This window comes from Neolamprologus multifasciatus, chromosome 12 (genome assembly GCF_963576455.1).
Source record: "Neolamprologus multifasciatus chromosome 12, fNeoMul1.2, whole genome shotgun sequence".
Taxonomy (NCBI): domain Eukaryota; kingdom Metazoa; phylum Chordata; class Actinopteri; order Cichliformes; family Cichlidae; genus Neolamprologus; species Neolamprologus multifasciatus.
The window spans coordinates 20,685,142-20,701,695 of record NC_140450.1 but is presented as its reverse complement, the minus strand read 5'-3'; the positions used below and the strand labels follow the sequence as shown (position 1 = coordinate 20,701,695).

Below are 16,554 nucleotides of genomic sequence, written 5' to 3'. Positions count from 1 at the left end.
TTTACTAACTGGTGTGACTGTTACTGTGATCCATACTACACCACAAATAGATCATTAAAATTTCCCTTCTATTGAATACACAGAACCTTCTGGATAATTACAAGCAGGTTAATTGTGGTGAAAAAAGGACAGTTTTGCTCTGTCCTTTTTTCTCTCAGGAGAAAAAAGGACAGAGCAAAATAAAAAGTGGCAAAGGGGGGCTGATTTACAGCTTCTACATGGTGATGGGCTGAGGGGAGAAGGAGTGGTCTCAAACATGCTGGGCTACAATAAAAGGCACTTGTTTGGACCTCCGAGGAGCCCAAACTTTCCAGTAGCACCACAGGCGGCTGCTGAACAAACGGAAAAAAGAGGGGGTAGCTGATTAGTAAAAATTGAAAGAGAAAAAAAAGCGCTCAGCTTTCTTTAAATATTTACATTATAGATAAATTACATTTTAGCGTCTAACTTTTTGCTAAAGGAACACTTTTTGCAAAAAATAAAAAGAGAGAGAAAAAATGATGAGGCTGCTGTTCATCACTATAGTCTGCTTGATCCTGGCTGGCAGTGGGTACAGTGAAGAGACGATCTTAACAGGTAAGATTTAAAATGATGTGAAATAGTTTAACATGCCAAAGTGTCTGTATGTATGTGTGATCTTTTATAAATGCATGATGTTGCATCAATCGTGTGCGTGCGGGGGGGTGAGCTGTGCAAGAAGCCTGAGCAAAGTGGTACCCCAGCAAAAGCTTGTCTTATAATGGTGTCGTTGTAGCAGCAGGTAACAAACACATCTCTGGGGTAACGCTCACACAGACACAGTGTAACTCAGCATTATACTCACTGATGTGCTGCACACAGACCACCCCAGCACGGACAGGCTGGTGAATAAATTACCCTTGCCATTCATAGGGGCTTCCTACCCACTCTGCTGAATGAGTAATACCACTGGTTGTCCTCCTAAAATAGGTCACAAGTGCTGCAGTGGATTAAATTGGGCTGGTAGTGCTTGTCCCCCTTTTTGTGGATGTAAATGCTGACTTTAATGTGATTTATGGTGTTGATTTTTTTTTTAAAACTTTCTGACACTATTTGTTCCAGACACAAAATGAAAACTTAGAGAAATCTTTCCAAGGAGCCCCTGCACTCCATCATAACGCTGTTGTAATTTCAAATTCACAGCTGCCTACAGAATGACACCATGAGATGAAGCTGCTCCAAATAAAACACAGCTAGATCTAGTGCTGCAGAGAAAGAAAAAAGGGAATTGCTGGAGATGCCCTCATGTTATATGTATTGACTGATATTTAATGTGCTTTCAGCAGCTCTGCAAGCTGACTCAGTATGTCAAATTAGGAATGTCTCAGCTGTCTCTCTTCCAGGAGCAGAGGAAACGGCTTATCTTGTTGGGACAAGAATTTCATTCTATGAGGAGAGCTTATGTTTTTATCTTGTTTTTTTTTTTGTCATTCAAACATTTAAACATTTGCAGGTGATGTCACAAGTGTGTGTTTATGTGTTCATATGATGTCATTGCCTGAATTATGTAAAATCATTTGCTCAGCCCAGGCCAGCTGCCGTTGTTCCGTACAGTATATTTTTTTGGCCACATGAGCTATGTATTCTCCCTCAGTTCGAGGGGCGTTGCCTGTCCTTATACCTACTGACTCACTCTGCCACTGGGAGCTTTTGGAAATCAGCCCATGGTAGCAGGCAGCCTGACAGGAGCGGAGTTAAGATTAATGACCCACAGCCAAATGTATAGAGCCCCATGCTGAACAGCGGCCAAATGACTCTGTCTTTTCCTGTGAAGTAATAGTCTGTTAAGTCTAATGCTTACTGTGGTTGTTGGTTACTGAAGCCTGGCCTGGTTGCTACTGTGGTAGAGTGGGAAAAGGGGCTTGGCTGCAAATGAGGCCTGGGGTGAGGAGAAGATGTGTTTAGGGTAGGAGATGAGATGTTCGCAGAGGCACGTTTTTGGTGGTATTGATCCTGTATTATTAAGCTCAACAGAAATCTAACAAATCACTCTGATGGAAATCTATGGTGCGCTTGTACCGAGGATGTGCACACACACGTTTTTTGTGTTTGCACTCGTTTTGCATGACAGAATACAGGAAAGAGTTTATTGGCATACGTGTGTAGGAGTTCGCCTGCTGTGTTTATCCCAGCTGCACTTGTTAAGTCTTTCTCCATATTGACACAAGTGGGCCAGCAACAGAAGAGAGCGACACTTTGGGATGTTGTAAAGCATTGCTCGCTCTGCTAGAGGGTGTGGCATTTTCTGCACAAGGAGATATAAACATGCAGACTGTTGCTCTGCAGAGTTTCATCCTTTCAAAGAGAGATTTTTAATGTTGATTGTTTAGTAACGTCATGCAGGAAAGGCTCAGGGGTTACACAGTATACAGTATAGCAAGAGTATAAAATGATGCATGGGGCACTGAGTGGACCTGGATCACTGTAAAGATCATTTCCACTTCAGTGTTGCAAAGAAGCAGATGGTTCCAATCACTTGCTAAAACCACCTTTTACACAGTGAGACTGAACTGTGCTTGGTAATAAAATGGCAGTAGGTCTTGGCTGCAGCTGCTAAGCTTCTTTTTATTGCCCTACACATGTGTTCATTTATGTTTTGTTTTTTTTGTTTTTTTGTCAACTGCTGCACAGTTGACAAAAGTGTCAGTCATAATGGTTCCCTATTATTTGACCACCAATAATTATGACAATTTGGAACCACCTTGGGCCTCAGAGGGTTGCAGACGGTTGGAGAATGGAAAAGAAAAGAAAGGCTTCCCTCTCTTCCCAGAAGGATTACTACCCGCAGTAGGCTGTTGCTTTATATGTGCAGCATGTCTCGCATGGCCAGGGCCACAGTCTCCTCTGGGATGTCTGTCTAGTGGTAACTGCAGGAGCAGGAGAAATTCAGGAGTTGCTTTAACATGCATCTGTCTCTCTGGGATTGTAACTGTCAAGGGTGTAGAAAAAATAAAAAGACAAATTTATTTACTCTGCCTTCGTTTAACATCATCCCAAGCAGTTCATACTTCAGCATTCACTGAATCGGCTCCGTCCTCCTCAGGGTTACAGCTCACACAGAGGCTCTTGATTTAACATTCGAACAGTGTTCTCACGAGACACTACAATGAAGCCCTTTACTCTGTTGTCTAATAATTTCAGACATCACTGTTGGCTGTAATTACATCTGGTGAGTCTGTGTTGATGTCAGCACTGCCCTTACCTCTGCCAGTTCAGTCATCCTGGATGCCTCAGCTTTCAATTCTACTTCATGCACAGCGTTACCCATGCAGAGTGTTTACGAGGCACGGCGAAGCTGTGAGTCATTTCTCTCTGACAAACCGGGCAAAGACGACTCTTGTCCAGACACTGGCAATTAGCAGCGGCAGAAGTGTTTTTCCGAGCTCATAAAATACCTGGCGTCTCGCTGACCACTCAAGAGGCAAGTGAGGCAATGGGTGTGGTGATTTGGTAATAGAGGTAGTCACTGGCATGTGCAACCTCATGAAAGAAATGAGAACATAGAGTTTAGAGTGGCATAAGGTGAGACTGAAGGGTAGATTAGGTCTGTCAGCACTGCCTTTGCTAATTAATTCCTCGCACGGGAGTTCTCAATTCTAATGATCTGAGAACCACTGAACGAACTCCAGACACACTTCTACTGTGTGAACCGGGACAGTTTCGGCAGGCGTTTGACGAGAGGTTCATTCAGTGTCACTCCACTGTGAGTGTGTGTGTTCTGAGGGAAGGTTGTGGTTTGAGCAGGGTCAAAGCCACTGTCTACTTTTATTTCCTGTAATAGCCATGTGGCAAATGTTTCCCGCTGAAGAGCCAGCGACACAGTATTCCAGTCATGCTCAGGTGTGGCTGCTCAAAGTGAAAGGCCTTCAACATGAAAGCTGCATCCTTAGTCAGATATCAGAAGCTGACTGGAGACTTACATGCAGATTGTCCATACTGAGTGAGTGAGAAAAGACACAGAGTAGCGCCTATACTTTTTAATGAGTACCCGAAACTTAAAGAACAAGACGGGCTATTTATGAATATAATAAAAAAGTCTTGTGCGGTGCTTCTTGCCTTACCTCACTTATGTTTACACGTTAAAAGGTTAAACTGCGGTGTGTTTATAGGTTGAGGATAGGGGCAGGAGGTGTCAGCGGTCCTGTCTACATGCATTTATCTAGTGCTCGTTATTGTCTGGCACAGACAGCCCCCACTCTCTTTCCTGGCTGGGGTCTTAACTAAGCAAGCCCTGTGAGGTCTAAAGATAGAGGATGGGAACCGGTGGTGAGACACAGATGACCTGTCATTTTGAGTTAAAGGCTGGCCTAGCTTGGACAGGAAAGATAGAGAGGGAGTGCACAGAGGAAATAAGTAAAAGAAATAATGATGACAGCTAGATTCTGTATTTTGTCAACAATATTATCTGCTCTCTTTTCCCATTATTTATGTGCCTGACACGCTTAACACAAATCAGATGTAGTGGATGAAAGAAAAGCACTTCATTTTGTGGGTTAATGCTGAGGAACTAACGTCTTATAAGTGCAAGTACTGACAACAACAGGAAGGAGACTGAAAAAGGATTATTGGCTTTCAGGGCTGAGGACTGGCCGGTGCCCAATATTACATTTAATAAACCAAACAGACTCCAGACTCTTCACTGGCTTTGTGTGATGCAATGCTTCAGATGTCACACTGTGTATTGTATATTACAATAATACAAACATTCTAGACGTGCCAAAATACGTAGTGTAGCTGTTTCATTAACAAGGCAAACAAAAAAAGGCAACAAGGAGAAGTTTAAAAAAGTGTTTCTACAATTTTTTTCCCTTTTTTGCATTGAAAATCATTACATAAAAATGTTATACAAAGGGTTTTTTTTGTTTTGTTTTTTTATCCAAGTATCTTAACTCTAAACAAGAGCAAAAAGGTTATATCATATTTCTTCTTTTCTAGTCAAGGTTTCTGCTGAACTAGGTGGCAACATCACCCTGCCTTGCAGGATCTTGTCCTCAGACACGGTGTCCTTTGGCGACAATGGACACCGGATAAAATGGACAAAGGTGGAAGATGATGAAGCTCTGAACGAGGATGTGCTGGTTAAAATGGGACCACATATGAGGGCCTATGGGAGCTTTGAGGGCCGTGTCTTCTTGCAGGACCTCGACAGTGAAGATGCCTCCTTAATAATGACTGAAGTCTCCATGGACGACAAGGGAAAATATCACTGTAACATCGACAATGGGATTGAAGATTCACTGCAAGAGGTTATCTTGGAGGTGCATGCTGGTCTGATGACTGGTAAATCCTGTTTTATTGTGTTTTGTTATTTTGTTTTGTTACTATTTCCATACTTACACTTTTTTGAAATTCATTTAATAATATATTCAATTTCATTAAAAAAAAAAAAACAACCTGGTATACGTTTGTTACCATGCAGCATCACGAACGTATCCCCCCCTGAATGGGATTGTACTATCTATTGTACTATTATACTGTATTCTGCAAAATTTAATTATATATATAAATAATATTCAAGAGAGAAAAAACAAGAGAGACAACACTTGCTTTCTTCCTCATATTTTCATCTGATCTACTTCGTTCAGGTGTCGTGTTCCCATACTACCCTCCTTTGGGCCGATACAACCTGAACTTCCACAATGCCGTGCAAGCCTGTGAGGACCAGGAAGCTGTGATTGCCTCACATGAACAGCTGCTTGCTGCGTGGAAAGGCGGGTTGGATTGGTGCAACGCTGGATGGTTAAGTGACGGCACAGTGCAGTATCCTATCACCAAACCCAGACATCCTTGTGGTGGCTCCAACAATGGGCCTGGCCTCAGAACCTACGGACGCCAACAGAAGATTAGGCAATTTGATGTGTTCTGCTATACTACTGCAATCAAAGGTCAGTTAATAAAAATGTCTTTGTACATGAAATGCAGTGACCACAAAGACTAGTACGTTTATATAGTAGCACATCTGCTTGAATTATTCTGTCTTGTTTGCCTTATCTGCTGTCAGGTCATTTCTATTGGCTGGTCCAGCCTGAAAGGCTGACCTTCGATGAGGCTGTGAAGGCATGCAGAGATGATGGTGCAGAGATTGCCAAGGTGGGCCACATGTTTGCTGCCTGGAAGCTTGAAGGCTATGACCGCTGTGATGCCGGCTGGCTGGCTGATGGAAGTGTCCGGTACCCCATCTCCAGGCCACGGAAGAACTGCAGCCCCACAGAAGAAGCAGTGCGCTTTGTTGGGTTTCCTGACAAGAGAGTGAAGTCTTATGGCGTGTATTGCTACAAGCCTGATCAGTGATGGGTTAGATAGGTCTAAATAAGCCATGACCACCAAAGAGCAGCAAAAGCCACAACCAGTAAAATCAACAATGAAGCAGATAAGCTTTTGATCTAATCTAGCATGAACCCAGTACCTTTCTAAAGCTGTGATAACCCTAAAAATACATATATATACATACATGCATACATCTTATACCCTCCTAAGAATTAAAAAAATGACCTGTAGCTATTATGTTTTGCATTTTCCTATAGGTGGCTTTCATTGGTTTTACACAGAGTATTAAGTAAAGGTCTATTTTGTCAAAGTGTGACTGATGAAACAGAGGCAGAGATGTAAATGGTTAGCATAATCTGACTACAGTTTGTGTCCTGCAAAACATGATTGGATTTGTGAAGTTCCAAATGTAGTGCAAATATGGACACGTGCAGTTGACATATGCTGCTTTAAAGTCTGCAAGAACAGAAAAGTGTGACATTTTATTTTTATCGAGTTTGGCATTTGGGAATTACGTTAAATTTATTACAAACTGCTATGGGTACTTGTTACCCTGCACAAAGTGATCGTTTGCATGTTGTTTGCTTTTAGCTTCTGAAACTGAAAAATTAAAAAAAAAAAAAAAAGCTTTTCAGACAGAATAGTTGTGATCAAAATATTTAGAAAGAAAATGAAGGTAAATGTTTTGGTCTACAACTCTTTTTGCTGTGAAAGCTTCAATTACCACAATTTCCAGTTACAGTCGGAAAGACCACTATAATCTAATGCAATGTATTCTTTTGTCCTAACAAAAGGTTTTTACTTTTTAATGATGGGTTACTGATAGTTTTTTGTTTGTTTGTTTGTTTGTTTTTTTACATGTGCATAATGTGCTTTTCAAGAAAAACTACAGATTAAGTTTCTAACACTAGTAGGATTTTAGCGGAGAAGTTAAACTGAAGATGTGATTTGTCCCAACACACGAGTGGCATTTCCTAGAAGAAATCTAATGTTACAGCAGTTAATATATGACTATTAAATGTTTGGTTGCACATGACCACTGATGCAGTTGCACATCTTCGTATTGTGGCTATGAGCTGCAAAATTTCAATTCGTATTTTGATGATCAATCACACTCACAGATGGTAATTAGAGGTGCAACAAAACTTTTCTAGAGATACAGAGATATGGCACTCATTGTAGAACACATGCAATAATGTGGTGATGCATTGTTTGTAATAATAAAACTCAAGTTGTCAAGGAAAAAACATTTTGTATCTTAGCACCTTGTACCTTTTCAAATGAAGCTGTTTGAAATAAAGAACACAACTCTTAAATCCATTTTGAATCATATATTCCTTTTTTAAAAATTGCATTCCTTCTTATTTTACTGGAGCAAAATCATGCAGCTTGTGGAGATGTTGAAGTTTAAGCACCTAAATGGGATTGTTTAAGTTGCCAAATTGGAGGCCATGAATTTGGCGTAAAGCCATGTCAACTGAAAGGACTTAAGATTAGACTCTCCCCACATTCATTTATTCTTTGCCATTTTTATCTTCAGTGCCAGGCTGCCAACTCACCACTAAGTCAGACAAAGGGAACAGTAGCACAGTCTTTAAGAGGCTTGTGGGAATCTCTGGGAACGGGGTCAGATTTAGGTGGATACAGCAGGCAAATGCTAGACAAATGTAAATGTGTGCGATCCATCTTAGGTAACTTTTTTTGGATAATGCAGCTAAAAGCAACAGCAGATATTTTTGAGGAATAAACTGTGTACATAAACTATAGATTTTTGCACTTGTATTATACAAAAGACTATATACATGTATTTAAACAGCTGGCATCAAGTGAGCTGTTCTTTGTCCTCTGTGTGTTTAGGCAGACAGTCAAATCAATGAGCAGTCTGTTGACTTCAACCAGTCCAGTGCAGTGCACTAGTCTAGCTATTTAGCTACATCCCAGATGCTTGACAGAATTCCAGATATGCATGTCTGGAAAATAAAAAAAAACCCAAACATTATGGCATTAAGTGAATGGTACACTTTATTCTAAGGTGCCTGCTAAGCTGAAGAAGTCAGTAAGAGCTTGGGAGCATTTCATTTCCAAAATAAATCTAGAACTTCTGTTAAATCCCAGTGAAACTCGGGCTTAGCACACTAGCACAGGCAGGATTTCAGGTCTGACTCGATGCGGAGCATCCAGGAGTAGCCATTAATCACAAGTCACGTCTCCTTTAACGACAGAGTTGGCACTCACAGAGAAAAACGCAGCTTAGCTTGCACACAGATTACAATGACCAACTTGATGTTGTTACTCAGGTAATGGTGCTTTGTGTTATTAGTAAGCAACAATGTGAACTCCAAGTGACTGCTGCATAAACAGGCACTGTGGGAGTAGTAGTGAAAGGTAACGTAGTCAAAAAGCTTCTGATTTTCCACCTAGGGAATTCATGTGGATCCTTTATCCACCAGCATGTAGACTCAAGATGTTTTTCAAGAAGACCACTTTTACTCATGCAATTCACTAAAAAGAAAAGAGAAAAGTAGTAGGGTATCCTTATGCAGGTTCACAGTACTGAAGCATCAGCCTTTTCTGCATGGCATCACTTTTCCCTAATCCAGTTTTAGCTCAATATGTTTGCTACAATTCACATCCACATTGCCACTTCCTATCTTCTCCCCCTGGATGTACCAACTGTCTACCAACAGGCTTGCAGAGCATGTCTGATAGGTTTTTCTACAAGTGTGTGATGTATGTGTAAGACACCGCAATACTTTGAAAAATTGGATACTGGTATGATTTTCCACACAGTGCGATTCACATGAAATTTAAATTCATCATTATATGCTTAGTGTCCATAAGTTGTGTGGGTGCTAAAAAAAATGAAACGTGATAGCAGAAAAAATCTCCGGTTCATGAGTAAGGCTGATAGCACTACCTGCTGGGGAAATCACTGCAGTGCACACTGCATCCTAAATCAGCTTTAGTACAAGAAGACCCATGTTTTAAAATTTGTTCAACTTCATTACCTGGCTTCTGCAATTTTGCAGCACATTTCCTATATAATAAAAACTCTCATCATAATAAAGAAAAGTGTAATAAGATTGCTGCACTATCAAAACATTACAAGAAGGACAAACTCTGGACTAATTAGATCTGAATAAGATCTGCAAAAAATCTGGTCAACAAATTTAATTTTGTAAGTAAATAATATTTGTATCTTTATTTTTTATTTCATTGGTGATTTAAAGCAGGAAAAACAACAGTTAAAAAAACTTTTTTTTTTTAAATTCACAAACGTACCAACCATTCACATTGTAAAGTAATCTTTAAAAAAAGAAACACTTATAAATATAAAATTATATTATGTGCACATCAAGGCTAAAACACACAGACAAATACTCAGACAACAAAACAACATTTCTCCTTAAAAAAAATTCACGTCTGTTAATGTTACAGAACAAAATCGATGCAGATTATTGCTGATGTGTGTCTCTGAGTTCTTTGGTCCACTGTTGGCATTAAAGTTGAAAAAAAAAAAAGAAGAAGAAGAAGCAAGAAAAAGCAGAAGGCATGTAAATGGATCATATTGCTGAGTAATTACTTTTACACTGTTAGCATGCAAATGTTGCCGGCGTCCTGGTGAACAAACAATAAAAACATTTAAAAAGAATCCCCGTGAGGCCCAAGTGACAGAATCATATTTTATCAGTAAAACAAGTAAAGCAATCAAGAGCAGCTTGAAAATAAATTATACGCATCTCTGCCTAAACAGCTGTTACGTTCAAGTCTTTCTGAGTGATTCACAAAATACATTCTCTCAATGACTGATCTTAATTGACCACAATAACAGAAACATTTTTTTTAGAAATCATACCAAAAGAGAAAAAAAAAGACTTACATATAAGCTACCCCACAACAGATGACAGCAAGAGTCTTTGGTGTGTGATTATGCACAGCATTAGTTATATAAGTTATTGTAAACATGCTGTTGTGACTAATTAAAGGCTATGCAATGAACATATTTGAGCAGAAAATAGAGGCTTCTTGAGCTACACTTTCCTTTTGAAGTAGACGATAGTCATCAATTTCCATCTGTTGATAAAGGCTTTGTCGATAGGCACTTAGAGAGCAATCTTTCATATTGAACTGTCTCCTACAAAAGAAAATGTCAGTTACATTTTTAAAAATCTATCTATAGAAATCTCTTTACAAACATTTAGTCTGACATATATCTGATGACAGCAGAAGAGAATGAAAGGTGATAATTTGATACTAAAAGCTGCCATCACAAAGAAGCTGATAACCAAGCAATCAGTGAAAAACTTTCCCCAGACGTGTGATATTTTAATCTAGAATGTGAATAACTACTATACAGGAAACCTGTCAAACCATGTCAGGGTATAATTTGCCCCTTTATAGAATGAGCTATAAATTCTGGGAAAAGATCTGTATGTAAGAAAGTTTATAGTTCTTTGTATGCAACATAATGTTTAACTCATGCGATATGAGTTCTTTGCAAGCGCAATAAAAAGGAAGCCCAAATTAAAACAGCACAATATTAATATTTACATGAGCAGTATAATCTCTTTCTTTCTATTAGAAAATGAACACTTGCATAGATTTTAAATAGCCCAGTTGATTTTAAAATTGACTAGACAACCATCATGAAAAAGGGTGATTTTAGTGTTTTTTAAGTATGATGAGAGTAGTTTTTGCTTTTCCAGTAGCCAGCTGAAACTTTTTTTAATCCACATTGGCATTATTATAAAATAGTGCCCCTTGATAAGAAAAAGTCTTGTATCTACATCTCTATAAAAGGCACTTTGTAAGATTCCATTGGCAAAAACTGCAGGTTGTTTTTTTTTTTCTTTGATAAGTTTTCTCATGTGCTTTTTTTTGTTATTTTCAAACAAGCATCTGGCACGTGCTCTCGTCTCAGGTGTGCCATGTTATTTCCACTTATGTTCTATTTTGTGTCTCCTTCCTCGGCGGAGCTGATGACGAAAGTGGAAGGACTCATCTTGCCAGTTATTAAAGTTGTGGATGCTGTAGAGACTATTGTGCTGATGCCTTCTGATAAAGGTCCTCTGATAGCTTGAGGCTGTTGGGGGGAAAAATCACATTTTAGCTCTCAAACTATAATTATTTGTCAAAATCTTACACATTGGATTAATGCTGAGTACCAAACTCAGTAAATAGGTTCATATCTTATTAAGTGCACCAAAATATATGTTGTTCTCTGTGCTTCAATATTACAATGAAGGTCAAATTTTGTTGTTGGCTGATCAGGAAAATATATTTTAGCCAATGAAAACTCGAAACGAAAAGTATTTATTTAGAACATAACCACAGCTGTTTTAAAGCAAATTATGAATTAATTAAGCATTAACTCTTTCACCCATAAAGATAACGTTTGACAACAAGAAAACATTTAATGACAAATTTTGAAAATTCAGAAACCATGCACGTCAGAAATAAGGGTTGCTCCTAATAGGCATCTGAGGGCAGTTAAATGCCAATGTATTAAGAAAATATGATAAATATTCAGGGCTGGGACAAAATGCAAACAAGTAACAACATATAAATAAATGCAAGCATAAAAATATTAAATGAATAAATAACATACTAAATGTTATATATATATATATTTTCAGTTTTGGCACTCCATACATATCAGAGTAATGTCTCTCTATTGAGAGCAACAGTTTGTGTACTTACGGTTCATGCAGCTGATTTTTGGGATATCCCATTGTCCATTCCCACGACAACGGATAGTTGGGACATGTCTCTGAATAAAGCCTATACGGCACTGGTACCTCACCAGCGAGTTGATCTCATACCGTTCACGTGTCTTCCCAAAGGAACGTGCATTCTCTACCACAGGAGGCTGACTACAGGCCACTGTAAACCAGATGAGACAAAAGCATTTGATAAGGAATTTTACAGGAACTATGGGTTTGCATTTTTACCGAAAGAAAATTTTAAAAAGTGGATTTTTTTGTTTGTTTGTTTTTTACCTGTGCCCTTCTTGCAGGTGAAAGTGAGGTGGTAGTTGCAAGGAACATCATTCCACTGACCATCCTCATGCCATATCATCACCACACAGTCCTCGCCAGCAGAGAAGAAGCTGTCAGGCTGGTTGGGCCTCCAGTTTTCATATTGCTAAAATAAGAGCAGGCAACAGAGTAAAACATTACTGTTATTAAACTACATTCTAAGCCTAACAGCTTTGCTTTTTTATTAGTAAAATAGACACTATTTACAGACATTATCTATAGACACTCCTGCTGAAGGGTCACTGCAGCAGTAGCTCTTCATATTTGATTTGGCAGATTTTTATACCAAATTTCCTTCCTGACACAAGCCAAAAGGGAATAGCGTCTCCTCCCAAGATCGAACTGAGCATTTTTTGCTTGTTAGGGCAATGTGTATACCAATAGGCACTTGTACGGTAAAGGTTACCAAATCACTACAAATATTGTGCCTGCTACATATCTCGCTAGAAAAAAGTGAAGCCAAAATCCTTTTCTTTTTCCTTTTCCTTTTCATCATTGCAATTCTAATTACTGTCCACAAGAGGGAGAAAGTGTATCTTTATGTAGGCCAATTCTGAGCAAACCAGACTCAAAAGGCAAAAACGAAAGGTTTATAAAATGGGCTCATAAACTTTGTCCAGAGAAGAGCCATCTGTATTATCCTGCTGTAAATGTCACAGTAACCTACTATTTACACAAAAATAAGAGTAGCTTGGATTTTATAGTCAGTCCAGTGTACACCCCTGATTCAGTATCGCATACTTGGCATGACTGGTATCCCGTGTAACAACTAATGTGTCTTTCACACTACAGAGTTTTGGGATAACGGACACCCTTTAGTATGTGATGTCTTTTCATCATTAGCCAACATGTCAAGCGTTACGATTGTACATCTCCAGGAACAAAATTCCACAACAGCACATCTACATTCATACATTAATACAGCATACACACAGCTGCAATGCTGTGAGGCATTCGAGCTGGCATCGGTGCTACCTGCAGTCTTTCAGCACATTCTAGGTTCAAAAGCTTTCTTCAAAGCTGTGACAGACCCCCACCCCCCTCACCCCACCAATCATGCCTTGAGGCTCCGCTGCTCTCTCATTATGGTTAACAAACATGCTCTGACTTCCTGCTCAGCTTGCTTCAGGTTAACAAATGGCTGACCCATCAACTCCTCAGCAGGTCTGCATCCTCCTCAGAACATTCAAACAAACTTTGATCACCCACACCTAAACACACATCCGAAGATTTTCCAGCCTGTGTGTTTCAATTCTCTATAGTAATTATTTAATCACTGGTCTTTTCTTTTGTCGTTGTAAATAGTTCACAGTTATTTAAAATCAGTGTTATTTAATACATTTAAGTCCACTGGAGGTGACCACCCACACAGACCCCCTGGGCACCCTCAATTCAGTGTATTTTTTTTTTACTCATTCTACAGCTGAGCACAGGTGCTGTCCATCTGTGTGTCTGCCTGCTTTGGTGGCCTTTTTCCCTGGGTGGTTGCCTGTTGGTTGGGCCTGCTCATGAGTGTGGGGGATAAAGAGGAACCGTACCTGTCTACGCCTGACAAAGTCCCCTCTCCACTGTGTCACTCACACCTTCATCACCCCTCATTCTTTCAGCAGTGAAACAGCCTCCACAGCAGGCCTGTGCTTATCTTTTAACCCCCAGGCTGGCTCAATGCTTCCTGCCTTTCTCTGGGTCTGGAAGGGCATCTTTGAAGAACGTCAGTGTGTGCAAATCTTAAGCACACTATATATTGTACTTAGTTTCTTTTCTGTTTAGTGGTCAGCAGCTAGAAGGACTACAGCAAATATTAACTCTAACTTTTAATTTATTTATTTATTTTTGCTTTGTGGAAGCTATTTGTTTTTCTACACAGAGCTCATACTCATTAAAAGGAGTTAAAATGAAATACACCATGTTCTCCATCAGATTTATTACCACAGCGGTCACCAGGGTGTAGCGACATGAGGCGGAGGAGAATGCGTCATGAGAATGGCAATGCGACTCCCAGAAAGGAAAGACCCTCCCTAAATGACTAAATCTGTCAACAGTATTGCGCATATTTACACTGCTCCGGTGCCATGTTTGTTGAGTCGATAATATGTAAGAAAGCATCCTGTCTTACCATAGGGCGACCATCTGTCCAGCGGAAGTCGTTGTCATACATCTTATCATTCAGGCCGATCCACTGGTAGTCCTGTCCAAGACCTGCCAAGTAAAACACAACCAGTTACATTCCTCAGTTAGCCTATTTCCATTTTAGTACTGGTAAGTCAGATAAAGTGCAGGAGAAAGCCCAAGATAGCGTGGACGTTTTCATTGCTCGAACCCTTATCTTGCATAGTCTCTACCCAAACATGTATTTGTTCTTGAGTTGGCTTTATGAGAGAAAATTTCCCATTAATTAGTTTTTTTTTATTAAGTATCATCTTTATCACATTTATCAAAAGTATTATTAATTATTTACACCTGTCGTGAACTTACGGTTGACGTATTGTTGCTCCTCGTGGGACAGGATGCTTGTGAGATGAGCCCCGTTGATGCGGCACTCTCTCTCTGCTGTGTCCCAGTTTTTCCTCTGAGGGAAGTACTTGTAGCAGTGGCCTTGAAACTTATGCCAGCCGTAGTCACATGTTTCTGTATCTGATAGAAGACAGAGTGAGAGGGAATGAGGTATACAGAAAATAGAAAGAGATGTGCAACAGATCAACAGACATGAAATAAACTGAGGAATAAACTTTAGCTCTTAATTCAATCCATGTATCAGTCTCACAAACTAACATTTATGGCATTATCTAATCTAGGCCTTACACAGGAGCAAACTGATCTGTCAGACCTTCTGTTGGTGTATGTGATTCTGCATGAATCAGAAATGTGATAAACTAATGTATTAGTTCAGTCATAAACAGATCAGATTTATTTCAAACTCTGAAGCTTTACTCTGTTAATGGCATGTATTTCTAAACGTATACACTTTAGTATAGAGTCTGTTTATCCGTCCCCTCTCCTTAATTCAGCCTTGAAAGTCTAATACACAAAAACATAGGTATAATCTTTCTTTAGGGTTTTTTTTTTTTTTTTTTTTTGGCAAAACTTAGTCAGACAGCAGCTGTGTCTGAGTAGAATATCTGGGTGGGATTCACTGTTGAGTGACTAACAAAATTTAGGGTGTAGACACTGCTCAAGAAACATCAGCCAAGGCACATATTGCCCTGGTTTCAGCACACTTGGTGTAACTATATGGTGCAACTGGTAACAGTAAAATAAAATTTTCCTAAATATTCCAGATAAACTTTTTTAAGCAAGAACTCAGAGACTTGATTGTATTTTCTAGTCCAGTAAAATTGTCTTAAATGGAAATATAGTGATTTGAGATCTAGCATGTATTTACTCTGACTGGATTGAACTTGATGACAACAGGCCATATCTTTAAATACTAAGAAACTGAAATCTTTGGGAATTCAAGGGGTTTTGAAGTATGTTAGCTACAACAAGACACCAAAAAGAGACAGTAAAAAAAGGGCTGTGGTGATGAAATAAAGATGTAGCTGATTAGTCAGCTGACGCCTGAGGACGAGACGTCGATCAGCTGTATGCAGACAGTATGATTATATTTAAGTGGCGTGTCTAAATATTTTTGTGGGTCACTCAACTCAGTAATATGTTAAGTGTCTAAATACATCGTCAAATATAAGAGGCTATAATGTTAACATTTTGTTTCTCTCTTATATGTGCTTAGCACTAGCTCAATTTGGATAATTGAGACCAGCCCAGAAATAACCGATGAGTTTTATTAATGGGAAAAATAATAATAAGAAAGAATCTAGAGAGAAAAATTGTTAAATTAATTCCAAACTTACCCTCTTCACAAAACAGCCCAGCATAGCTTGGGAGACACACACATGTGAAAGAAGCCAAGCCATCAACACACGTGCCTCCATTGCGGCAAGGGTTTGATTCACACTCATCAATATCTTCATAAGAAACAGACATAATCAATAGGAGCAGATGAGCAAAACAACTTGTAGTCCCAGAAATATTACACGTTCTTTTAGCAATGCTTCATGTGAGCTTTACAAGAATTGTCCTACCTATTTCACATTGATGACCACTGAAACCAGGAGCACAGTGACAGGTATAGGTGCTGCCAATCCTCAAGCAAGAGCCTCCATTTAGACAAACATCCTCTGTGCATGAGTCAATTCCTGATGGCAAAGTAAAATAAAAGTCGAATTAAAAA

The 16,554-nt window shown here is 39.3% G+C and overlaps 2 protein-coding genes across 2 annotated transcripts in view; one reads left to right on the top strand and one right to left on the bottom strand.

The window, feature by feature from the left end:
• Positions 1–283: 283 nt before the first annotated feature.
• On the top strand, positions 284–7,605 carry LOC146506928 (hyaluronan and proteoglycan link protein 1-like). The gene is made up of 4 exons (XM_085181371.1): positions 284–576; positions 4,954–5,298; positions 5,604–5,903; positions 6,020–7,605. The coding sequence occupies exons 1-4, from the start codon at positions 498–500 to the stop codon at positions 6,307–6,309; spliced, it is 1,014 nt and encodes a 337-aa protein (XP_085037497.1). The 5' UTR covers positions 284–497; the 3' UTR covers positions 6,310–7,605.
• A 1,868-nt stretch (positions 7,606–9,473) lies between these two features.
• The window catches only part of vcana (versican a), a 46,812-nt gene continuing 39,731 nt past the window's right edge, over positions 9,474–16,554 (bottom strand). The window contains exons 9-15 of the mRNA XM_085181367.1: positions 16,406–16,519; positions 16,175–16,288; positions 14,799–14,957; positions 14,440–14,522; positions 12,285–12,429; positions 11,986–12,168; positions 9,474–11,368 (exon numbers count right to left, since the gene is read on the bottom strand). Of these exons, the coding sequence (XP_085037493.1) occupies positions 11,217–11,368; positions 11,986–12,168; positions 12,285–12,429; positions 14,440–14,522; positions 14,799–14,957; positions 16,175–16,288; positions 16,406–16,519 (950 nt within the window). The 3' untranslated portion in view covers positions 9,474–11,216. The remainder of the gene's footprint in view (positions 11,369–11,985; positions 12,169–12,284; positions 12,430–14,439; positions 14,523–14,798; positions 14,958–16,174; positions 16,289–16,405; positions 16,520–16,554) is intronic.